This window comes from Salmo salar, chromosome ssa23, assembly GCF_905237065.1.
Source record: "Salmo salar chromosome ssa23, Ssal_v3.1, whole genome shotgun sequence".
Lineage (NCBI taxonomy): Eukaryota > Metazoa > Chordata > Actinopteri > Salmoniformes > Salmonidae > Salmo > Salmo salar.
This window is the reverse complement of record NC_059464.1, coordinates 3,407,126-3,434,655: the sequence shown is the minus strand read 5'-3', so window position 1 is coordinate 3,434,655 and position 27,530 is coordinate 3,407,126. Positions and strand designations below refer to the sequence as shown.

At 44.2% G+C, this 27,530-nt stretch overlaps 1 protein-coding gene across 3 annotated transcripts in view; it reads right to left on the bottom strand.

Annotated features, from left to right (window-relative positions):
* Window positions 1-27,530, bottom strand: part of LOC106583948 (potassium voltage-gated channel subfamily C member 1) — a 126,908-nt gene that overhangs the window by 65,296 nt on the left and 34,082 nt on the right. For all 3 annotated transcript variants that reach the window (XM_045705883.1, XM_014168651.2, XM_014168655.2), the window contains exon 2: window positions 2,317-3,277. In XM_045705883.1, the coding sequence (XP_045561839.1) occupies window positions 2,317-3,277 (961 nt within the window). The remainder of the gene's footprint in view (window positions 1-2,316; window positions 3,278-27,530) is intronic.

Here is a 27,530-nt window from a genome sequence, read left to right as displayed (position 1 = left end):
CATCCTGGCTAATACGGGACAGTTGGCAACCCTAAGCACACAACACAGCAAGGCAGGAAAGGAGTCAAAAGACTCTGGTAGATTGCTGGAACACAGATGAAAAACCTGACCGTCGAGGAGTATCCAAGGCTAGTCGGCCCAAACGTGTCTAGACAGTCAGTCACAGCACAGATGTATCCTCTCTCGTCTTTCAGGGAGGGCACCACACCGGCACTATCTCCTCGTGTCGAAACCAGCAGATGTCCCTGCTTGGTTTACTAGCGATTTTAACACTTCGATTGCTTTGATCCTGTAGCATTTTAGATTTTGACTGTTGTTTAACTTTCGCAGCCTATAACGGTTTTGCAAAGTAATAAAAACGTGTAACACTTGAAACAAACAAACAGTGTGACACAACATGCTTAGCGAAACTGCCCTGCCGCCATCTTGATTGTACAGATGTGTTGGTCCATACCTCACGACCTGAAATAAAAGATCCCAGGACTAAAAAGCATGTTCAACGGAAATTCTTGATTTAAATAGTTTTTTACTCTAGGCTTAATCTGTTTCCCAGAAACTGGCTCTACAACTTTCAAACAGAGCCTAGTTGGTTACTCCACACCAATCCTCTCTCCCTACTTACATTTTAGTCATTTAGCAGAGGCTTTTATCCAGAATGACTTACAGTAGTGAATGCATACATTTTAATACTTTTTTTTGCTATTAGTCCCTGTGGGAATTGAACTCAAAATCCTAGCGCTGCAAGCAGCCATGCTCTACAGACTGAGCTACACTTGTCTCCCCTCCTGGGCTGTAAGCTGTGTTGACAGAAGGAGCTCTTTCGGCTGTGTGAACTCACCAGCTGATCGGGACTGGCATGTCCCTACAAACACACACACAAAAAAAAGCCTATTTATTACTAGTGTGGGGGGTTGCTAGTGCAAGAGGGAAATAGGCCTATATGATGTACCTATATGCATGTAAGTGTGTGTGTGTGTGTGTGTGTGTGTGTGTGTGTGTAATGTATTACTTGTCAATTCAGTGTTTCCCCTATATTCATTTAGCTGGTTGTTCTGTTGGTTGTTCTGACACACAACTTTAACATTCACTGCCCTTGACATACTCACATCTTGCAGAAATGTTGCCAGCGATTTTAAATGTAACCTGCTAAATAGTTGCATTTGAAAATGTTGAGTACTCAATTATTTAATTGAATACAAACACAGATTCCAGTACTTGAGTACTCGCGCACATCCCAAGTATGTGTGTGTGCACATGCGTGCGTGTATGTGCACATGCACGTGTGTGTGCGTGTGTGTGCGTGAGTGAGTGAGTGAGTGCACGCGTGCGAGCGTGTATGTATCAGGCTCTGAGTAGCCTACATATGTATATTGAGGGGCCCTCTAGAATGCCATTTTACATGCTTCTCAACTTCTCTCTTGTCATAACTAATCCTTCTCCCAATCTACCCCCAACCCTCCACCCATCACCCCCCAACACCCGCTCTACTCTTCAAGTTTAATTACATTTCTGTCCACTGTCAAACAGCGTTTTGACAGGCCAATCTTCCCAACCAAATATTTATAAACGTTAAAGCCGACGTGTTGAGAGCTCCCCAGCAGAGCGAGAAGGATGAGGGTGGAGGGGTGGCTAGGGGGGGTTAGATTATGGGATCACCCTGCTCTATACAGAGCTACGGTGTCTATCTGACCTCATCAGCTTGTGTGTGTGTGTGTGTGTGTGTGTGTGTGTGTGTGTGTGTGTGTGTGTGTGTGTGTGTGTGTGTGTGTGTGTGTGTGTGTGTGTGTGCGGCCTCAGCTTCCCTATTTAACATGGTTACAGATCCACTCCATTTCTCCCCACACTCTCTAATCGGGTTAATTCTACAGACTGGAGAGGGATGGAAACACACACACACACACTCCACATACCCACACATGCGGTAGAAAGGGAGGATTGTGATGGTTGGGAACCATAATCTGACAAAGTGCTATTTAAGACTGTTCCAGTATTTTATGGGTGATCTTTATTGGCTAAAGTACAGTACAGTGATTCAGACGTGGGGTATATGTTTTGGTACATTGGGTTAGTTATATGTAACTCAGAGACAAGCCGAGACACCACATCATGTAGAGAAAGTGATCGGGGTAATTTGATCATAATATTGCAATATTAGTGTGGGATGCTGCAGGTCACCAGCAGTCAGTCACTCTAGATAGATTCCAAATATACTTAATCCGCACACACAAACACTCACACAGGCGTGTGCACGCACATACATGCCTCTCCTCCCCTTCTCTCCCTTCATCCAGCTCCTCCCTCCCCTTCTCGACTCACCTGTCCTGTTGATCTCGATGATCTCCTCCTGGGCCAGAGGGCAGTCCCCTCCCCCCAGGCTGCCTGAGCCCACCATACCCGGCCCGGCAGTGGCCATGGCCAGGGCATCTGGCTTGCAGTAGTTGGGCGAGCCCGGCATGGTGGGCCGAGGGATGTGCTTGCCCTTCCTCTTGGGCAGCTTCTGCTTGGCCATGGCCAGTGAGTAGTACATGCCAAAGTTGTTGACAATAACGGGCACAGGCATGGCGATGGTCAGCACCCCCGCCAGGGCGCACAGTGCGCCCACCAGCATCCCCGACCACGTCTCAGGGTACATGTCCCCATAGCCCAGAGTGGTCATGGTGACCACGGCCCACCAGAAGCCAATGGGGATGTTCTTGAAGTTTGTGTGTTTGGCGGCCGTAGGGTCGTCAGGGTCGGCACCGATGCGCTCGGCATAGTAGATCATGGTGGCGAAGATGAGCACCCCGAGGGCGAGGAAGATGATGAGGAGGAGGAACTCGTTGGTACTGGCGCGGAGCGTGTGGCCCAGCACTCGCAGGCCCACAAAGTGACGAGTCAACTTGAAGATACGCAGGATCCTGACGAAGCGCACCACTCGCAGGAAGCCCAACACGTCTTTGGCGGCTTTGGAATCCAGACCGCTGAGAGCCACCTCCAGGTAGAAGGGCATGATGGCAATAAAGTCAATGATATTGAGGGTGCTACTGAAGAACTCCTTCTTGCAGGGGCAGAAGATCACGCGCATCATGACCTCAATGGTGAACCAGATGACGCACGTTCCCTCCACATAGGTGAGCCAGCCATCGGTCACCACCTCGTAGACGATCTCCTGACTTGTCACATTGCCCACCGTCACGTTTTCTGTTTTGTTGTAGATAGTGTTGAAGGCCTCATGCGTCTCCAGGCAGAAGGTGGTGATGGAGATGAGGATGAACAGAAGGGAGAGGAACGCACAGTACTGGAGGAGAGGAGAGAGGGAGAGAGAAGGAGAGAGAAAGATGGTTAGGTTCAAGTTTTTTTAACTTAGTTGCCTGTTACAGGATTATGTTTCTTAGGCTCATTGAATTCTCACCGAAGCCTAACCCAAAGGATCACATTGATTTACAGATTAATGTCATCCACATACTGTATCACAGAAAACATGCAGCAACAGAGGTTAACCTAAACTGCAAAAAAAAGAAACACCAATGGTTCCCACTTTTCATGAATAGATCTGTTTTACACAGTTTTAGGTCTAAAGCCAACGATTACACAGGCACTCTGATGAACTCACAGTTCAACTGAACAAACCACATACCAACCATGCAGTCAGGATTGGGGAGTAACGGATTACATGGATAGCAAAAAAAATGTGACTGTAATTCGTTATGTTACCAGCAAAAATATTGTCATCAGATTACAGAGACTTTTGAAAAACTAGATGATTACTTCTAGGATTACTTTTACATTCAGAAAAGACGTTTGCACAAAAATTATTTGACACCTTTCTGTTTTTTCAATGACATTTTCAGTGCAAATTTAAGTTTGTTCCGCCTGAGCGAGTGACCACAAGTCAGAGACCACTATGATGACACAAAACTAGCTGAAATCACTCAGTTCTGCCTCAAGGACAAGACTCATAAATGTCAAACTGCTAAAGAGGTCATTAGAAGTTGAAGAAGACAAACATTGTCTTCTTCTAATGATTACCAACAACGATGAGACAGCCTACAGGGAGGAGATGAGGGCTCTGGGAATGTGGTGCCAGGAAAATAACCTCTCACTCAACATCAACAAAACTAAGGAGATGATCGTGGACTTCAGGAAACAGCAGATGGAGCACCCCCCTATCCACGTCGATGGGACCGAAGTGGAGAAGGTGGAAAGCTTCAAGTTCCTCGGCGTACACATCACTAACAAACTAAAATGGTCCCCCCACACAGACAATGTGGTGAAGAAGGCGCATCAGCACCTCTTCAACCTCAAGAGGCTAAAAAAATTTGGCTTAACATCTAAAACCCTTACAAACTTTTACAGATGCACAATTGAGAGCATCCTGTCGGGCTGTATCACCGCCTGGTACGGCAACTGCAACGCCCACAACTGCAAAGCTCTCCAGATGGTGGTGTGGCAAACATCCCGCCAGTAGGAGGGCCAAAAATATCATCAAGGACATCAACATCCTGAGCCACTGCCTGTTCACCCCGCTATCATCCAGAAGGCAAGGTCAGTACAGGTGCATCAAAGCTGAGACAGAGAGACTGAAAAACAGCTTCTATCTCAAGGCCATCAGACTGCTAAACAGCCATCACTAGCACATCAGAAGCCTATAGACCTAGATTAGGAATCACTGGCCACTTTTAGAAATGGATCTCAAGACACTTTAATAATGTTCCGTATCTTGCATTACTCATCTCATATGTATAAACTGCACTCCACACTATTCCACGGTATCTTAGCCACTTTTAAATTGTGTTTACATATTGCATCACCCATTTCATATGTACAGTTGAAGTCGGAAGTTTACATACACTTAGGTTGGAGTCATTAAAACTCGTTTTTCAACCACTCCACAAATTTCTTGTTAACAAACTATAGTTTTGGCAAGTCGGTTTAGTAATTTTTTCAACAATTGTTTACAGACAGATTATTTCATTTATAATTCACTGTATCACAATTCCAGTGGGTCAGAAGTTTACATACACTAAGTTGACTGTGCCTTTAAACAGCTTGGAAAATTCCCAAAGATGATGTCATGGCTTTAGAAGCTTCTGATAGGCTAATTGACATCATTTGTGTCAATTGGAGGTGTACCTGTGGATCTATTTCAAGGCCTACCTTCAATCTCAATGCCTCGTTGCTTGACATCATGGGAAAATCAAAAGAAATCAGCCAAGACATCAGAAAGAAAATTGTAGACTTCCACAAGTCTGGTTCATCCTTGGGAGCAATTTCCAAATGCCTGAAGGTACCATGTTCATCTGTACAAACAATAGTACACAAGTATAAACACCATGGGACCACGCAGCCGTCATACCGCTCAGGAAGGAGACGCGTTCTGTCTCCTAGAGATGAACGTACTTTGGTGTGAAAAGTGCAAATCAATCCCACAACAACAGCAAAGGACCTTGTGAAGATGCTGGAGGAAACAGGTACAAAATATCTATATCCACAGTAAAACGAGTCCTATATCGACATAACCTGAAAGGCCGCTCAGCAAGGAAGAAGCCACTGCTCCGAAACCGCCATAAAAAAGCCAGACTACGGTTTGCAACTGCACATGGGGACAAAGATCGTACTTTTCGGAGAAATGTCCTCTGGTCAGATGAAACAGAAATAGAACTGTTTGGCCATAATGACCATCGTTATGTTTGGAGGAAAAAGGGGCATTTACAATTTGAGAATGTAACAAGTTGTTAATGCAATTTCAGATAAACTCAATAAAACTAGTTTAAAATATAATGAACATGTCTACATTTCAGCTGTTTCAAAAACATTACTCTGCTATTAGTATTTTTACTGTATGAATGTTGGGCTCAAGGACACATTTCTGTTTACACTCCCCTGCTTAGAGGGGGGGCATCTGTCGGACGAGTGTCGTGCGCGACCTCCGGAGGTAGCATTCGAGATGTGAGAAATACGCAAGTTTACATTATAGTAGTTTGTCTCGAGAATAGATACCAGTAGAATCTCTGGAAATTCTCGTCAATGAGAATAGACCCATAGCTTTGCCCTATCAGCTGACTGTGAATGTAAATAAAATATTTGCTGAATGAATGTTCTCTGATAGGTAGCTATATCCAGTGAAGGGTGCCGGTGCTGTGCTGCGTTTTGGGTCATTGCAGTGGTACTGTAGTGTGCATTCAGACCTGTGCTTCTGATAAAAGACGGAAGATAGGTGGTGCCAGACACCACAAACAACAGACCAAAAATACACACGAGAGAGAGAGAGAGAGAGAGAGAGAGAGAGAGAGAGATGAGCTAAAACAGTATGGACATCCTGAATGCTGCAATCTCATTGACATTGCACTGAGACAGAAAGAGAGAGAGGGAGAGAAAGAGAGAAAGAGCTGGGGGAAAAGAAAGGCGGAGGTAGAAAACCTCCGGAGGGGGGTTGAAGATAGAGTGCGACTGTACAGTAGAGACAGAGAGAGGTGGAAAGAGGAAGAGGGAGATGAATAGAGAGCGAGGGAGAGAAAGAGAGAGAGAGATGGGGGTTAGTGAGTTACGACGCTGTGGGCAATGCGCGGCCACCATTATGAAAACAGACATGTCATGTTCGCCTTCACATAGATAAATGTCTAGCGATTGAGCCGGTGTGCCTGTTTAAAGCACCAGGCCTTTTCTCCTATCGGCCCCTCTGGATCAATAGTATCTGTTCATCTCAGGCACATGGAACCTCACTCTCTCTCACACAACCGATCTGAACCCAAACTAACCCAACCCAGCTTCAACACAACCTCAACCCAGCCTAACCCAACCTCAACCTCAACCCAGCCTAACCCAACCCAACCTCAACCCAGCCTAACCAAACCCAACCTCAACCCAGCCTAACCCAACCCAACCTCAACCCAGCCTAACCAAACCCAACCTCAACCCAGCTTCAAATCAACATAACCTAACCCAACTTCAGCCCAGCCTCAACCAAACCTAACACAACCTCAACTCAACCAAGCCTCAACCAAACTTAACCTAAACCAACCTCAATCTAACCCAGCCTCAACCTAAACTAACTCAACCAAGCCTCAACCTAACCAATCTGCAACCCAGACTCAAACTATGGCTGGGCAATATATTGAATTAATTAGATTCACTCGAAAGTATGTTTTAGCACGATATTCCAAATGCCTGTATTTTTTTATGGGGGTTTATGTCCACTTGTTCTCGTGTTGTCTTTTTGGTCTTGCTCCTTCTGCTGTGACTTCCAATTTACACACAAACACCAAACTCATCCCCCTGCCACTGAGAACATCAAATAGGAAAAATAACTTCTTTCTCTCCGACAACATGCGGTTTCTACTCGCCATTGCGGTTTGGTCCAACAGAACCGCTCACATGGACGCCAAAACACTTCCTGGATGCTAAAATTATAATAGTTTGGCTAATTTCAGTTTATGTGACAAAACAAGCAAGTATAGTGTAAAGAATCATTGTACCGTCTAAACTGCTGTGAAAAATATTTTGGATTAACAAAAAAAGACTGTATTTTAAGCTGTTTGAAGCTTAAACCAAAAGTAAAAGACGCAAAAAAAGAAAACTTAAGAGCAAAGTGGACAGGCTAGCATGCTGTTCAAACAGTGGGAGATGGACAGAAGGGTGTATTCATACCAATTCACCTGTTCTACCTTGTTAGCTAGCAAATTTGTGGGCTATACTCGGCCTTGTCTCAGGATGGTAAATTGGTGATTGAAGATATCCCTCTAGTGGTGTGGGGGCTGTGCTTTGGCAAAGTGGGTGGGGTTATATCCTGCCTGTTATGCCCTGTCCGGGGGTATCATCAGATGGGGCCACAGTGTCTCCTGACCCCTCCTGTCTCAGCCTCCAGTATTTATGCTGCAGTAGTTTGTGTCGGGGGGCTAGGGTTAGTCTGTTATATCTGGAGTATTTCTCCTGTCTTATCCGGTGTCCTGTGTGAATTTAAGTATGCCCTCTCTAATTCTTTCTTTCTTTCTCTCTCTATGTCGGAGGACCTGAGCCCTAGGACCATGCCTCAGGACTACCTGGCATGATGATTCCTTGCTGTCCCCAGTCCACCTGGCCGTGCTGCTGCTCCAGTTTCAACTGTTCTGCCTGCAGCTATGGAACCCTGACCTGTTCACCGGACGTGCTACCTGTCCCAGACCTGCTGTTTTCAACTCTCTAGAGACAGCAGGAGCGGTAGAGATACTCTCAATTTACTCCTGAGGTGCTGACCTGTTGCACCCTCGACAACTACTGTGATTATTATTATTTGACCATGCTGGTCATTTATGAACATTTGAACATCTTGGCCATGTTCTGTTATAATCTCCACCCGGCACAGCCAGAAGAGGACTGGCCACCCCTCATAGCCTGGTTCCTCTCTAGGTTTCTTCCTAGGTTTTGGCCTTTCTAGGGAGTTTTTCCTAGCCACCATGCTTCTACACCTGCATTGCTTGCTGTTTGGGGTTTTAGGCTGGGTTTCTGTACATAAATACATTTGATTTGATTTGAATAGATCCAAGTTGGATAAACTTTAAATATAAAGATTAGCTGGCTACGCACTAGCACATGGGATTGTTCTTCAGAGATTGCTTTTGAGACCTGTGTACATTTTCTATAATGGCTGCTACAAGTTGTTGGTCATTATTAGTGATTGTGCATTATGCATGGTTCTGGTAATACATTTAACAAAAATGGCATTTTCATAGGCAGTTAAACTATTTTGATAAAATAATTACATTATTAGTGGGTCATTATTGTGGAAGGTAGCCAAAGTATAATTTCACAAGCCCTGAATTCATCAAATTATTGTTGAGGACAAGAGGACAAGTACATTAGATTGTCTAGTTTGAGAAACAGACGCCTCACAAATCCTCAACTGGCAGCTTCATTAAATAGTACCCGCAAAACACCAGTCTCAACGTCAACAGTGAATGACTCAGGGATGCTGGCCTTCTAGGCAGAGTTGCAAAGAAAAAGCCATATCTCAGACTGGCCAATAAAAATAAAAGATTAAGATGGGCAAAAGAACAGACACTGGACAGAGGAACTCTGCCTAGAAGGCCAGCATCCCGGAGTCGCCTCTTCACTGTTGACATTGAGACTGGTGTTTTGCAGGTTCTATTTAATGAAGCTGCCAGTTGAGGACTTGTGAGGCATCTGTTTCTCAAACTAGACACTAATGTACTTGTCCTCTTGCTCAGTTGTGCACTGGTGCCTCCCACTCCTCTTTCTATTCTGGTTAGAGCCAGTTTGCTCTGTTCTGTGAAGGGAGAAGTACACAGCGTTGTACGAGATCTTCAGTTTCTTGGCAATTTCTCACATGGAATAGCCTTCATTTCTCAGAACAAGTATAGACTGATGAGTTTCAGAAGAAAGTTCTTTGTTTCTGGCCATTTTGAGCCTGTGATCAAACCCACAAATGCTGATGCTCCAGATACTAGTCTAAACTAGTCTAAAGAAGGACAGTTTTATTGCTTATTTAATCAGAACAACAGTTTTTAGCTGTGCTAACATAATTGCAAAAGGCTTTTCTAATGATAAGTTAGTCTTTTAAAATGATAAACTTGGATTAGCTAACACAGCGTGCCATTGGAACACAGGAGTGATGGTTGCTGATAATGGGCCTCTGTACGCCTATGTAGATATTCCATTAAAAATCAGCCATTTCCAGCTACAACAGTCATTTACAACATTAACAATGTCTACACTGTATTTCTGATCAATTTGATGTTTTTAATGAACAAAGTTTTTTGCTTTTCTATCAAAAACAAGGACATTTCTAAGTGACCCCAAACTTTTGAACGGTAGTGTATATTCTGAATCGCCCATAAATGTGAAAAAAAATGGAGGTATGATTATTAGGCCATATCGCCCAGCCTCTCTTTCTCTGCCTCGCCCTCTGCCTTTCTCTCTGTCTTTCTCTGCCTCAGTCTCTATATGCCTCTCTTTTTCTGCATATCTCCGGCTCTCCCTCCCCTTCCCTCTGCCTCTGCATCTCCCTCTGCATCTCTGCCCCTCTGTCTCTGCCCCTCTGTCTCTGCCCCTCTGTCTTTGTCTCTGCCACCCAATGAATTCCCTTTATGTAACACGTCATTACAGTCACTTATATACGCGTGTGTGTGTGTGTGTGTGTGTGTGTGTGTGTGTGTGTGTGTGTGTGTGTGTGTGTGTGTGTGTGTGTGTGTGTGTGTGTGTGTGTGTGTGTGTGTGTGTGTGTGTGTGTGTGTGTGTGTGTGTGTGTGTGTGGTGCTGCTGCTGTTTCCCTCTCTGCAGCGTTCCCCTCCCCTCCTCTCTGTTCCCTCGCTATCCTCTTCCTCCTCCCCTTTCTTTCTCACAGAAATCCCTCTCTCTCTCTCTCTCTCTCTCTCTCTCTCTCTCTCTCTCTTCTCGCTCACTTGCTCGCTCTCTACCTCTAGATCTTTAGCTCTCCCATACCTCCACACTCCTCCTCGGTCTCTCTCTGTCTCTCACTCTCTCTCCCTCCCCTTCCCTCTCTCTCTGGTTTATGCAGTAAGCTGCCTGAATGTATCGGGATCCTTCCAGAGCCCTGGCTGCAGAGTAGCAGTCGTCTTGCGAAATGCCTGCTCAGATCTCAGTATTGAGAGAAACACGTACATCTGGATAAGGAGCTTGCATTTCATACTACACAAACGTAAAACATACAAGCACACACACATGCAGGTGCACACATACAACAAAATCCCTCTAATTTCCCAAAATATTAAAACCTAAACACACTCAACCGACATTATGAATATCAAACCAACCCAGCCCAAAATGACAAGTGGCTCCAGTGTACCTTTACTACAGTACATTATATTATAGATGTCTTTGAGGATGTGTCTCAAATGCAGCAGTCGGGTCAATCTTCTCATGACAGATTAATTTAAAAAAACACAGCCCAAATGAGTGGTCTGGATACTCCTGGGAGAGCTGCTTAATTCCCCCAGCCTATTAACATGAACTAATTTAACAAGTCTCATCTCATCTCACTGTGGCCTGGAAACGCTGATGATGAGGAGACCCGTTTCCGTGCCGACTAGAGACACCGCCGAGCTCATTGCCTGTGATGTCACCTGCCTCGCCTCGCCATCCTAAAGCACTCAAGCTCCACTTTTGGGGACACTTTTTTTGTATGTGTTTGCAAATCTTGTTTCTCTTTCCATTGGATCTTTCTCTTTCTGTTGCTTTATCAAACATTTAACGGTTCCCTCCATTGACATGCATGTTTTATTATAGATGGTGTGAGTATTTGTTTGTGTGTGTGTGTGTGTGTGGAGATGTTTAACTATACTTGTGTGGCGAGAAGTCCCCACAAGATTGGTAAACAAACATTTGGCCAACTGAGGACATTTTGTCAGTCCCCACTTGGAAAAAGGCTAATTCTAGTGAGTTTAGGGTTAGAATTAGTGCTAGGGTTAGAATTAGCGTTTGGGGTTAAAGGTTAGGTTTAGGAGTTAGGTTTAGGGTTAAGGTCAGGATTAAGGTTAGGTTTAGGGTTAGGGGTTAAGGAAAATATGATTTGAGCGTCCACAAGCTGAAACAAGAGGTGAGTGTGTGTGTGCATGCGTGTGTGCGTGCGTGAGTGTGTGCATGCGTGTGTGTGTGTGTGTGTGTGTGTGTGTGTGTGTGTGTGTGTGTGTGTGTGTGTGTGTACACATGCGTGTGTATGTCTGTGTGTAATCTTGGCTGGCGCAAAAGCCTGCCATTCCCCTGTCCCTTGCAGTTGCAGGGTGAGATTTTCCCCTTTTCTAGCAGCTCACAGGCCCCTACTATCCTCCTAACCTTTAGTCCATGACTGTGCCTTCAAATCCTTACTTCCTCGGGCCTTGTTTCCTCCATCCTTGTTCCCTTGGAGGAACAGATCGAAGATCCCTCCCCTCTGACCTCCTCTTCAAAAACGCTTTGAGAGGGAGGTGAAGAATGGAGGAAACAATGATAGAGGAGGCAAGGATTTGATGGCTAGTGATATTTTCAGACACAGGAGGAAAGTGTGCTGAATGAACTCTGTAGGTTCATTGAGCACATCACGTCTTAAACGTCTCAAAGCTCCCCGGGGAGTTCCTGAGATGATACTGTATGGCTGTGTCCCAAAATGGCACCCTATTCTCTAGATAGTGCACTACTGTTGACCAGTACTCATAAGGCTCTGGTCAAAAGTAGTGCACTATGTAGGGGAATAGGGTGCAGGGTCCTGGTCAAAGGTAGTGCACTATATAGGGAAAAGGGTGCCATTTGGGACGCAGACAGACTAACAACACACCTACTCATGGAGATGGACTGGCAGACGGCCCTTCTGGTAGAGGTCAAGTCAGAGGAAAGGCCTAATCTCTACCTCCACCCTTCTCCTGAAGTGTATGGGTTTAAAAATGGTGGAAACTCTCCTCCAGCCAATGCTTACACCAATCCAATTATTTTAAATGCATGCAGGGAAGGGTGGAGAATGGGGATGCATGGGCCTCGGTTAAAAGTTGTGCACTACATAGGGAACAGGGTTCCATTTCAGACACAGCCCTGGTCTACCTGACCCAGATGTAAGCGTGACAGTGACGAGGGTAGTGCTGTGAGGAGAACACTTAGTAGTGGGGTTTCAGTCACACTGAGACAACGGGGTTGTCTTGAAGGCTATATTTTTCTGAGCTCCGATACACACACACACACACACACACACACACACACACACACACACACACACACACACACACACACACACACACACACACACACACACACACACACACACACACACACACACACACACACACACACACACACAGTGAGTCTGTCAGTCAGTCGCACACACACACTGACACACACACCGACACACACACACACACACACACACACACACACACACACACACACACACACACACACACACACACACACACACACACACACACACAGTGAGTCTGTCAGTCAGTCGCACACACACACTGACACACACACCGACACACACACACACACACACACACACACACACACACACACACACACACACACACACACACACACACACACACACACACACACACACACACACACTGCAATGGTCTGCTAATCTGACACTGCACACACACACACACACACACACACACACACACACACACACACACACACACACACACACACACACACACACACACACACACACACACACAACACACACACACACACACACACACACACACACACACACACACACACACACACAGACTCCACACTGCAATGGTCTGAACATAATACTGAACACTGCAATGGTCTGAGGACATCTTTAAACACTGCACCAATATGAAAACCCTCGACATTGCAGCAGAGTAGAGGAGGAGGGGGGAAGAGAACAGAAAGAGGAGAGAGGTAGAGGGGAGTGAGATGAGGGGGAGAAAGAGAGAGAAGTGGAGAGAAGGGGGAAGGAAGAAAGAAAGAAAGAAAGAAAGAAAGAAAGAAAGAAAGAAAGAAAGAAAGAAAGAAAGAAAGAAAGAAAGAAAGAAAGAAAGAAAGAAAGAAAGAAAGAAAGAAAGAAAGAAAGAAAGAAAGAAAGAAAGAAAGAAAGAAAGAAAGAGAAGGAGAGGGAAATGACTGGACCAATGTCTTAGAGAGAGTAGGAATTAAATTAAAATGTAGGATGAAGGTGGCGCTGATTAATAAATTGTTGTTTTCATAAATAAGTGATTATTTACAGTGGTTACGTCTTATGAATAAACGTGTGATATCAGTAGATCAGTCTGCCTGGAAAAGTGACCAGCAGGAATACTTAAGAATTAGAAATTACATTTGAAAGGTCTTAGGTTTGTCAATGGACATGACTGGGGTGTTTCTAAACAGTTTTTGGGGTATTTTTGGTATGTTATTAGGATCCCCATTAGCTGTTACAAAAGCAGCAGCTACTCTTCCTGAGGTCCACACAAAACATGACATAATACAGAACATCAATAGACAAGAACAGCTCATGGACAGAACTATATAAAAAAAATTAAAGGCACACGTAGCCTACATATCAATGCCTACACACAAACTATCTAGGTCAAATAGGGGCGAAGTGTTGTGCCGTGAGGTGTTGCTTAATCTGTTTTTTGAAACCAGGTTTGCTGTTAATTTGCGCAATATGAGACGGAAGGAAGTTCCATGCGATACGGGCTCTATATAATACTGTACGCTTTCTTGAATTTGTTCTGAATTTGGGGACTGTGAAAAGACCACTGGTGGCATGTCTGGTGGGGTAAGTGTGTATTTCAGAGCTGTGTGTAAGTTGACTATGCAAACAATTTTGGATTTCCAACACATGAATGTTTCTTATAAAAAGAAGAAGTGATGCTGTCAGTCTCTCCTCAACTCTTAGCCAAGAGAGACTTGCATGCATAGTATTTATATCAGCCCTCTGATTACAATGAAGAGCAAAACGTGCCGATCTGTTCTGGGCCAGCTGCAGCTTAACTAGGTATTTCCTTGCAGCACTGGACCACACGACTGGACAATAATCAAGATTAGACAAAACTAGAGCCTACATAACTTGTTTTTTGGAGTGTGGTGTCAAAAAAGCAGAGCATCTCTTTATTACGGACAGACCTCTCCCCATCTTTACAACCATTGAATCTATATGTTTTGACCATGACAGTTTACAATCTAAAGGTAACGCCAAGTAATTTAGTTTCCTCAACTTGTTCAACAGCCAAACCATTCATTACCAGATTCAGCTGAGATCTGGAACTTAGGGAATTATTTGTACCAAATACAATGCTCTTAATTTTACAGATGTTCAGGACCAGTGTATTACTGGCCACCCATTCAAAACAGACTGCAACTCTTTGTTAGGGGTTTCAGTGACTTCATTAGCTGTGGTAGCTGATGCGTATATGGTTGAATCATCAGCATAGATGGACACACATGCTTTGTTTAATGCCAGTGGCGGGTCATTGGTAAAAATAGAAAAGAGTAGAGGGCCTAGAGAGCTGCCCTGCGGTACACCACACTTTACATGTTTGACATTAGAGAAGCTTCCATTAAAGAAAACCCTTTAGTTCTATTAGATAGATAGATCTGAATTCACGATATGGCAGAGGTTGAAAAACCATAACACATATGTTTTTTCAACAGGTTATGGTCAATAATATCAAAGGCTCCACTGAAATCTAACAGTACAGCTCCCACAATCTTCTTATTATCCATTTCTTTCAACCAATCATCAGTCATTTGTGTCAGTGCAGTACATGTTGAGTGTCCTTCTCTATAAGCATGCTGAAAGTCTGTGTTGTAGCATTGTATTTGGTCAAACACAACTTTTTCCAACAGTTTTCTAAGAGCTGGCAGCAAGCTTATAGGTCTGCTGTTAGAACCAGTAAAGGCCACTTTACCACTCTTGGGTAGCGGAATTACATTGGCTTCCCTCCAGGCCTGAGGACATGTAAGGCTCAGATTAAAAATATGACAGATAGGAGTGGCTATGGAGTCAGCTACCATCCTCAGTAGCTTTCTATCTAAGTTGTCAATGCCAAGAGGTTTGCCATTATTGATTGATAACAATACTTTTTCTACCTCTCCCACTCGAACTTTACAAAATTCAAACTTGCAATGCTTTTCTTTCATTATTATTTTTTTATGCATGAATACAATTGCTCACTGTTCATTGTTGGCATTTCCTGCCTAAGTTAGCCTACTTTGCCAATGAAGTCATCTTTAAAATAATTGGCAACATCAAATGGTTTTGTGATGAATAAGCCATCTGATTCGATGAAAGATGGGGAGTTGAATTTGTCTTTCTGCCCATCATTTCATTTAAAGTATTCAAAAATTTTTTTCTTCCATCATTCTTTATATCATCGATCTTGGCTTCATAATACTTCTTATTTTTGTTCTTTTAACCATACAGTTCTCAATTCCTCATCAATCCATGGAGCCTTCACTGTACTAACAGTCAGTTTCTTAACAGGTGCATGTTTAGTAATAATTGGATAAAGCTTTAGAACAAAGTTCTACAGTATTAGTAAATAATAAAAATGTGATCGATACATGTAGATGATCTTGTTCCTGTAGAGTTTGTAAACACCTTGGTAGGTTGATTAATAACCTGAACCAGATTACAGGCACTGGTTACAGTAGGAAGCTTCCTCTTGAGCGGACAGCTTGATGAAAAACAGTCAATATGCAGGTCCCCAAGAAAGTAAACCTCTCTGTTTACATCACATAGACTATCAAGCATTTCACACATATTATTTAGATACTGACTGTTAGCACTTGGTGGCCTATAGCAACACCCCAAAAGAAAAGGCTTTAGATGTGCCAAGTGAACCTGCAACCACAACACTTCAATAACACTTGACATATGTAAGATCTTCTCTAAGCATTACAGGGATACGGCTCTGAATATATACAGCAACACCTCCCCCATAAGCATTTCTGTCTCTTCTATAGATGTTATATCCTTGTATTGCTACTGCTGTATCATCAAATGAATTATCTAAGTGAGTCTCAGAAATAGCTAATTTACGAATGTTATCTGATGTTATCAAGTTATTGATTTCATGAACCTTATTTCTAAGGCTACATATATTTATATGGGCTATTTGCAGGCCTTTCCTGGGTAGCTTATCAGAGATAGACATAATACTGAAAAGAGCAAACAAAGCAAGATAAAAAAATATACATTCAGCAGTCCATTAATAAATTGCTGTGTGTGTGTGTGTGTGTGTGTGTGTGTGTGTGTGTGTGTGTGTGTGTGTGTGTGTGTGTGCGCGCTGTGGGGTTCAAGCTACGAACCCATAGCCTTGGCTCTCTCATCCCTTCCAGGCTTCTGGGAGGGAGGGTGAACAATGAGCCTGTCATAGCAGATGTAAGCAATGTCCCCACACACTCTGGCAGCTTTCATGACTGGGAGCAGTTCTTTCCTCTTCTGGCGCACAGCTTCAGGATAGTCCTCGTTGAGGAAGATATACGTTCATCTCAAGTTCTTGGCTCTTTCCAGAAGAGCTACCTTGTCCTTGAACCTCAGGAACTTGACCACTATCGTCCTGGGCCTATCACTTGGGCCGGTGGTGGGTTTTCCAGTCCTGTGGGCGCTCACCACCTCAATCTTTCTGTGGTCCATCTTCAATTTCTCAGAGATCATTTCCCTCACTGACTCCATCCAGGAGAAAGAGCTTATCAAAAATATATTATCGATGCTGGATAGGTGAGACAGCTAGGAGTATTTGGAAAGACAATGTGATCCTTTCTAAGACACCCCTTATCAGGTTTGGGCGGTATCCAGATTGTCATTTGAATTACTTGATACCATTCCACACTTCCCAATTAAGGTGCCACTAACTTCCTGTGCTTCATACCGACCTTGTACCATCGCGGGATATTCGGTAATACTGGCACTAAACAAGTAATCCAAAGTTTAGCAATGCTAACAAGTACATGTAAAATCCCATAGTGAATGCTAGGTAAATGCTAAGGAGCGCATTGCAAAACTTTTATACAGTCTCTGACAAAACTATTTGCAGGACAGACATCCCAGCCCATAAAGTCCTACAAATAACAAAAAAATGCTACTCACAGTTTGCTGCACGCACAAAACAAATATTAGACAGCAAGGCTCTTGTTTCAGGAGGGGATTCCCTGCTGTTACCAAGATAAACTTGATTTTGCAAGAAGCTCACCACTAGCTACTAAATTAGCAACCCAAATGCACGATTGCAGAGAATTTAGCACATTTTAGACAGTTAACTTAATAGTTATAAGATACTGTATCTAGCTGGCAAACATTTAGTTGTGAATTCCATACTGTAACCAGATCACCTGTCACTTTCTGCAAAACAGTGATTGACTCACAAGGCTCCAGTCTCTCGTTGTTGTGTGCTTGTAAACAAACACCATGTGACTGGGGACTACCAGTAAGCTTCATAATGAAAAATAATGTGACAGCTGAAATGAAGAACGCAATGTGCTTTATCTTATGTATTGCACAAGTTGACTGCATGTATTTACTTAAAAAGTAGCAACAAATATTCAAATGTTTTAAAAAAACTTCAAAGAAATAGTTAACGGTTTTGAAAAAACATCCCGTGACTATTTCCAAATACCCTGGTATATGTTATATACGGTATACCACCCAAGCCTACCCCGAATGTCTAATTTTACCCACATTCTTACCTAAACTATTTCTAATCTAAATCTGAAACAAGCACAGACTTGTACACTATGCCTTGAATCTATGCTATCGTGCCCAGAAACCTGCTCCTTTTACTCTCTGTTCCGAACGTGCTAGACGGCCAGTTCTTATAGCCTTTAGCCGTACCCTTATCCTACTTCTCCTCTGTCCCTCTGGTGATGTGGAGGTTAGTCCAGGTCCTGCAGTTCCTAGCTCCACTCCCACTCCCCAGGTGCTCTCATTTGTTGACTTCTGTAACCGTAAAAGCCTTGGTTTCATGCATGTTAGCATTAGAAGCCTACTCCCTAAGTTTGTTTTACTCACTGCTTTAGCACACTCTGCCAACCCGGATGTCTTAGCCGTGTCTGAATCCTGGCTTAGGAAAACCACCAAAAACCCTGAAATCTCCATCGCTAACTATAACATTTTCCGCCAAGATAGAACTGCAAAAGGGGGCGGTGTTGCAATCTACTGCAAAGATAGCCTGCAGAGTTCTGTATTAATATCCAAGTCTGTACCCAAACAATTCAAGCTTCTACTTCTAAAAATGCACCTTTCCAGAAACAAGTCTCTCACTGTTGCCACTTGCTATAGACCTCCCTCTGACCCCAGCTGTGCCCTCGATACCATATGTGAATTGATTGCCCCCCATCTATCTTCTAAGCTCATGCTACTAGGTGACCTAAACTGGGACATGCTTAACACCCCGTCCATCCTACAATCTAAACTTGATGCCCTCAATCTCACACAAATTATCAATGAACCTACCAGGTACAACCCCAAATCTGTAAACACGGGCACCCTCATAGATGTCATCCTAACTAACTCACTCTCCAAATACACCTCTGCTGTTTTCAATCAAGATCTCAGCAATCACTGCCTCATTGCCTGCATCCGTGATGGGTCTGCGACCACCCCCCCAAACGACCACCCATCATCACTGTCAAACGCTCCCTAAAACACTTCTGCGAGCAGGCCTTTCTAATCGACCTGGCCGGGGTATCCTGGAATGACATTGACCTCATCCCGTCAGTAGATGATGCCTGGCTATTCTTTAAAAGTGCCTTCCTCCCCATCTTAAATAAGCATGCCCCACTCAATTAAAAAAAAACTAGGAATAGATATAGTCCTTGGTTCACTCCAGACCTGTCTGCCCTTGACCAGCACAAAAACATCCTGTGGCGTTCTGCATTAGCATCGAATAGCCCCTGTGATATGCAACTTTTCAGGGAAGTTAGGAACAAATATACACAGGCAGTTAGAAAAGCTAAGGCTAGCTTTTACAAACAGAAATTTGCATCCTGAAGTACTAACTCAAAAAAGTTATGGGACACTGTAAAGTCCATGGAGAATAAGAGAACCTCCTCCCAGCTGCCCACTACTCTGAGGCTAGGAAACATTGTTACCACCGATAAATCCACTATAATTGAGAATTTCAATAAGCATTTCTCTACGGCTGGCCATGCTTTCCACCTGGCTACCCCTACCCCGGTCAACTGCCCGGCACCCTCCACAGCAACCTGCCAATGCCCCCACCATTTCTCCTTCACCCAAATCTAGATAGCTGAAAGAGCTGCAAAATCTGGACCCAAACAAATCAGCCGGGCTAGACAATCTGGACCCTCTCTTTCTAAAATTATCTGCCGAAATTGTTGCAACCCCTATTACTAGCCTGTTAAACCTCTCTTTCGTATCATCTGAGATTCCCAAAGATTGAAAGCTGCCACGGTCATCCCCCTGCTTCACAGGGGGTGACACTCTAGACCCAAACTGCAACAGACCTATATCTATCCTACCCTGTCTTTCTAAGGTCTTCAAAAGCCAAGTTAACAAACAGATTACCGACCATTTCGAATCCCACCGTACCTTCTCCGCTATGCAATCTGGTTTCAGAGCTGGTCATGGGTGCACCTCAGCCAATGATGTCATCTATAAAATAGCCTCCAACACTCTACTCAACAAACTGGATGCAGCCTATCACAGTGCCATCCGTTCTGTCACCAAAGCCCCATATACTACCCACCATTGCGACCTGTACGCTCTCGTTGGTTGGCCCTCGCTTTATAGTTGTCGCCAAACCCACTGGCTACAGGTTATCTACAAGTCTCTGCTAGGTAAAGCCCCGCCTTATCTCAGCTCACTGGTCACCATAGCAGCACCCACTCGTAGCACGCGCTCCAGCAGGTATATCTCACTGGTCACCCCGAAAGCCAATTCCTCCTTTGGTCGTCTTTCCTTCCAGTTCTCTACTGCCAATGACTGGAACGAACTGCAAAAATCTCTGAAGCTGGAGACTCATATCTCCCTCACTTGCTTTAAGCACCAGCTGTCAGAGTCAGAGCAGCTCACAGATCACTGCACCTGTACATAGCCCATCTGTAAGCAGCCCATCTGTAAACAGCCCATCTATCTACCTACCTCATCCCCATACTGTATCTATTTATTTATCTTGCTCCATTGCACCCCAGTATCTCTACTTGCACATTCATCAGCTGCACATCTACCATTCAAGTGTTTAATTGCTATATTGTAATTACTTCGCCACAATGGCCTGTTTATTGCCTTAACTTACCTCATTTGCACTCACTGTATATATATAGACTTTTTGTTTTCTTTTGTTCTACTGTATTATTGACTGTATGTTTTGTTTATTCCATGTGTAACTCGGTGTTGTTATATGTGTTGAATTGCTATGCTTTATCTTGGCCAGGTCGCAGTTGCAAATGAGAACTTGTTCTCAACTAGCCTACCTGGTTAAATAAAGGTGAAGTAAAAATAAATAAATAAAAATCATCATCATCCCCATAGCTCTCTCTGTTTTGCCCTCCCTCTCTCCATCTCGCGCTCTCTCTCTACTCCCTCAAAGTTAATCTCTCGCTCTCTTTTCTTTTCTCTCCTTTCCCCTCCAATCTAGCCCTCTCACTCACTCACCGCTCACTCAAGTCCAAATGACCTCATTTTCATTAACGCCTCCTCAATCTCACAGCTCTCCTTTAGCTTCCTCTCCTCCTATTCTCTTCCTCTCATATCGTTCTCTTCCTCCCCTCCGCAATTCCTCTCCTTCTCTTCCCCTTCTCTTCCATTCTTCTCCTCTCCTTCTCTTCCTCACACTGATTTTCCTTTCTGTTTTGCCATCTCTGGCCCACTTTAATCAAAGAACAACTTTAAGAACCCTTCATAAAACCTCTAAAAGCCTCCTTAGATGCTTCACAAATAATTTATAAGAAAAAGTAATGAGCTTCAAAGTTGTTTGTTTAAAGTAGGATGGCCATCTCTTCCTCTCTTTCTGTATCTTTTATTGTTCTCTCTTCCCTCGTGCTTCTACCTTGTTTTACTCCTCTTTCTTTCTGTCTTTCTCCTCTCATTCCTCCCTCTCTCCTCTCTAACCCTTCCATTGTTTAGTTTGAATAATACATGTGCTTGGAAACATTCCACAGTCCGCTGACATGCACACTGGCCATTAGGCAAACTGGTGTTCCCCCCTAAAAAAAGGCCTTTTAACAAAAATACAAGCCTTTTTGGCTTCTTGAAAGAAACTAAGTGGTCTCAGGATCAAGAAGTTCGTACGCACACACACACACACACACACACACACACACACACACACACACACACACACACACACACACACACACACACACACACACACACACACACACACACACACACACACACACATCTGCTTGTACATAAAAGAAGACATAAAAGTGGATATTAACAACATTCTCATTAATGGTCTCTCACTTAATAAGAGAGAAAAAGGGAGAGAGAGAAAGAGAGATAGTTAAAGAGATTGGGAGAAAGAAAGAGAGAGGGATTGAGAGAGAGGGAGGGACTGAGACAGAGTGAGTGAACGAGAGAAAGGGGAGAGAGAAAAATAGACAGAGTGAATGAGGGAGAGAGAGAAAGATAGATGAGAGAGAGAGAGAGAGATGAGAGAGAGAGAGATACAGGATAAAGGAAACGAGAGGTGGCGGGAAAGGAGGAGTGATGAGAGAAGGGTAGGAGAGGAGGAAATGAAGAGGTAGTGAGGTATAAAGGGAGAGAGAAAGAGAGCTTGGGACAGCAGATCACAACAGACTATTAGCATCAATTAGGCTGTATGGAGACGAGCCCCGCTCACAAGTCATCACAGTCAGATCATACAGCACAGCACAGCACTGATCTAACATCACTGGGGGGGAGGGAAACCGAGAGCGAGACAGAGAGAGAGAGGGGGAATCAGGTTAGACTAGAGAGAGAAAGTCAAGAGAGATAGCGAGAGAGGGTTTAAGTGCACTCTAACTATGTGGATGCTGGTAATCTAGGGTGCACTGTCATTTAGAAGGGTGTTCCATGAAACTAAACTCATCACTTACTGAGTGTGAACAGCTCATGAGACCACCTAGCTATCTATTTATTCTGGTACTTTAAGATTACTTTATTTGTCAATTGTACACAAGGTCCAAGCGAAATTTGACTTCTGTTTTATCCCAACCCATCCAAAAGACACATGCATATACAGGCTGGAGAGGTAAGAGCATGGGGTTGCCACACTGGGCACACATGGAACAGTTGTTAACTGCCTTGCTCAAGGGCACAACAGCAGGCAATGGCATCTAGGATTTGATACCAGCAACTCTCCGGTTGCCAGCTCACTTCCACCAGATCTTTCCCGTCAGATCCGGGATCCAAACTGGCAATCCTCCGGCTGCTGGCTCGCCTCTCTAACTGCTAGGCTACCTGCTGCCCCTATACATGGACCTACAGTGTCCTTCCACAATATAGTCATAATAGGCTAGTCAATAACTCAATGCATGTTGTTACCATAACATGAAATGACAAACAAAAGGTATGTTTCCTGTGGCCTAGGTGCTCTAGCGGTCTGTGCCGCCGCCTACAGCAGCACACCGATATGGGTTTGAATCAGAGTACTTGACCCACTGTCTATGTGACACACTCTCTCCTATCCTTGCCACTTTCTCTCTCCTCTCTGTCAAATAACATTTTGGGGTGGGGGTTCCAACTACATGTCATTGTATTTGGCCAAAGTGTCCCAAATGACTAGCCAATAACTGGTCACTAACACCCCAGTACAGAGGAGCTGAAAACTTTGCTCTCTATGTAAACAAAGAAAGAACATGAGATGAATATTGCAGTTATATAAATATTGCAGTGCAATACAACAAATGGGCTAGCCCAGAGCCCAAATACAGGGAGAAGATAAGTTATTCATATAATTGAACAGCAACAGCAAGATGCCTACAAACACTGCCCTCTATCTGTGTGTGGCAGAACTTGTCCTCTCATGTTCCTAGGGTGGTACTGTAGTGCATAGGAGGTCTCTCTCTCTCTCTCTCTCTCTCTCTCTCTCTCTCTCTCTCTCTCTCTCTCTCTCTCTCTCTCTCTCTCTCTCTCTCTCTCTCTCTCTCTCTCTCTCTCTCTCTCTCTCTCTCTCTCTCTCTCTCTCTCTCTCTCTCTCTCTCTCTCTCTCTCTCTCTCTCTCTCTCTCTCTCTCTCTCTCTCTCTCTCTCTCTCTCTCTCTCTCTCTCTCTCTCTCTCTCTCTCTCTCTCTCTCTCTCTCTCTCTCTCTCTCTCTCTCTCTCTCTCAGCACTAGCACTGCGCTATATTCATATCCCAGACCTTAGACAGCCCCAGAGCTGTGGAGTGGCTCTCCAGAGTAGTAGCACTGAGTCGGAGAGAGAAAGAAGGGATGGAGAGAAAGGTGGAGATGGAGAGACAAACAGAGAGAACGGAGAGACAGCAGAGAGAGGGGAGAGATGAGGAGAGACTAGAGTACAGTTGATGAGCAAGAAGTGGAGGCAGAGTTAAACAAACACACACAAGCTCACACACACTAGCACGGAAAGTCTTAATGTGAAGAGACGCAGTACACTCTTCGCCTGTCCCCATAAGAACCCTTGTTGGTTCCAAGTAAAACAGTTTTTGGTTCCAGGTAGAACCATTTTGCGTTCCATGTAGATCGGAAAGTCTTAATGTGAAGAGACGCAGTACACTCTTCGCCTGTCCCCATAAGAACCCTTGTTGGTTCCAAGTAAAACAGTTTTTGGTTCCAGGTAGAACCATTTTGGGTTCCATGTAGATCCCTCTGTGGAAAGGGTTCTACAGTGAACAAAAAGGGTTTTACCTGGAACCAACAAGGGTTTTTCAAAAGGTTTTCCTATGGGGATAACCAAATAAACTTTTTAAGTTCTAGATAGCACTTTTTTCCCCCTAAGAGTGGAGACACAAACCAATCATAATGCACACACACAAATCACACACACCTTGGCCCAACCCAAGCCCCGGTGTGCAGTTGAGGCCACAGCATAAAACATAGAGCGTAGACTAGAGGACAGAGCATAAAGACTAGAGTATAGAGGACAGCCAGGCCCAGGCAGGCAGCATCCAGGCAGGGCACAGCGTTTATTGACACCTCATGGGAAATAACTGATGCAAATGTAAAGAGAAGCTATTTGTAGTCCGGTCACCTCCATGTCGCTCCAGTCAGCCTCACCCCACTGTAAGAACATGCACACACACGCACACACACACACACGCGCTGGCGGACACACACGCACACAGCACTGCAAGGACACACACACACTCTCATCACTGTAAGGACATGGTCATGACGTCAGCTCCTTTTGAGCTGGGGAGGGGACACTGACATACTGTACATTAGACCCACTACAGTTCACATTCTGCTGAGTCATTTTAAGCTATACGTGTGATGTATACTGTAACCCAAACCTGGTCAATACTACTATATACTATTAGCAATATACTCTGAGTGGATAAAACATTAGGAACACCTTCCTAATATTTAGTTGCACCCCCTTTTCCCCTCTGGACAGCCTCAGTTCTTCGGGGCACAAGGTGTCGAAAGCGTTCCACAGGGATGCTGGTCCATGTTGACTCCAATGCTTCCCACAGTTGTGTCAAGTTGGCTGGATGTCCTTTGGGTGGTGGACCATTTTTGATGCACACAGGAAACTGTTGAGCGTGAAAAACCCAGCAGTGTTGCAGTTCTTGACACAAACCAGTGCGCCTGGCACTTACTACCATACCCCGTTCAAAGGCACTTAAATCTTTTTTCTTGCCCATTCACCCTCTGACCGGCACACACAATCCATGTCTCAATTGTCTCAAGGCTTAAAAATCCTTCTTTAACCTGTCTCCTTCCCTTCATCTACACTGATTGAAGTGGATTTATAAAGTGATATCAATAAGGGATCATAGCTTTCAACTGGATTCATCTGGTCAGTCAATGTCTTGTAAAGAGTTTTGTACACTCAGTGTATACTACCACTATACTGTCAGAAGGTGGGTGTAGCTGGTGCATGAAGTCAGGTGCAGGAGAGCAAAATGAGTGAGCAACGTACTTTACTCAAAAAACAAAGGCACAAGGTAACAATACACTTGACCAATAACCAACGGTAAACATTACGCACGGGTGAACACAGCACCCGTCGAAAAACCAGCCATCATGAACCGAACATAGAAATAATCACACACAACAAACATGGGGGAAACAGAGGGTTAAATACATGAACATGTAATTGGGGAATGAAACCTGGTATGTAGAAAACAAAGACAAAACAAATGGAAAATGAAAGGTGGATCGGCGATGGCTAGAAGACTGGTGACGTCGTCCGCCGAACGCCGCCCGAACAAGGAGAGGGACCGACTTCGGCGGAAGTCGTGACATATTACTACTACCATTATATACTACCACTATACACTACCTACCACTGTATTCTACTACCACCATCCTACTACTATATACTACTACCACTATACAGTGCATTCCGAAAATACTCAGAACCCTTTTCCACATTTTGCCTTATTCTAAAATTGATTGAATAGTTTTTTCCCCCTCATCAATCTAGACACAATACCCCATAATAACAAAGCAAAAACATATTTGTAGCCATTTTTGCAAATGTATTTAAAAAAAGAAATGAAATATCACATTTACATAAGTATTCAGACCCTTTACTCAGTACTTTGTTGAAGCACCTTTGGCAGCGATTACAGCCTCGAGCCTTCTTGGGCATGATTTTACAAGCTTGGCACACCTGTATTTGGGAAGTTTCTCTAATTCTTCTCTGCAGATCCTTTCAAGCTCTTTCAGGTTGGATGGGGAGCATCGCTGCACAGCTATTTTCAGGTCTCTCCCAAGATGTTCGATTGGGTTCCAGTCCGGGCTCTGGCTGGGCCACTCAAGGACATTCAGAGACTTGTCCCGAAACCACTTCTGTGTTGTCTTGGCTGTGTGCTTAGGGTCATTATTCTGTTGGAAGGGGAATCTTCGCCCCAGTTTAAGGTCCTGAGTGCTCTGGAGTAGGTTTTCATCAAGGATCTCTCTCTACTTTGCTCCGTTCATCTTTCCCTCAATCCTGACTAGACTCCCAGTCCCTGCCTTTTGGCAAACTCAAAGTGTGCTGTCATGTGCCTTTTACTGAGGAGTGGCTTCTGTCTGGCCACTCTACCATAAAAGGCCTGATTGGAGTGGTGCTGCAGGGAATGTTTGTCCTTCTGGAAGGTTCTCCCATCGCCGCAGTGGAACTCTGGAGCGCTATAAGACTGACCATCGGTCAGCTCCCTGACCAAGGCCCTTCTCCCCCAATTGCGCAGTTCTTCTAGGAAGAGTATTGGTGGTTACAAACTTCTTCCATTTAAGAATTATGGAGAACACTGTGTTCTTGGGGACCTTCAATGCTGCAGAAATGTTTTGGTACATAATCCGGTCTGGGAGCTCTACGGACAATTCCTTCGATCTCATAGCTTAGTTTTTGCTCTGACATGCATTGTCAGCTGAGGGACCTTATATAGACAGGTGTGTGCCGTTCCAAATCATGTCCAATCAAATGCATTTACCACAGGTGGAGTCCAATCAAGTTGTAGAAACATCTCAAGGATCATCAGTGGAAACAGGACGCACCTGAGCTCAATTTTGAGTCTCATAGCAAACGGTCTGAACACTTATGTAAATAAGGTATTTCTGTTTTCCATTTTTAATACATTTGCTAAAATTTCTAAAAACCTGTTTTCACTTTGTCATTATGGGTTATATTGTGCAGATTGATGAGGAAAAAAAATGTTTTATATATTTTAGAGTAAGGCTGAATCATAACAAAATGTGGAAAAGGTAAAGGGGTCTGAATACTTTCCAAATGCACTGTATCTACAATCCAAATGGCCTCGGTCATTTTTACAGACACCAAAAGTCATACAATTCAAAACAGACAATAGGGCCGTGATTGGCTCTTCCCAGCGTGGGCGTCTCAAGTGAGGGATCAAATGAAGAACCAATAGCAGCAGTCTGTGTCACGTGTGCTCCTTCTCTGGCCTCTAGGTCACCAGGCTGCTCATTATGGCGCACACCTGTCACCATCGTTACGCCTGTGTGTCGTCAGACTCACCTGGACTCCATCA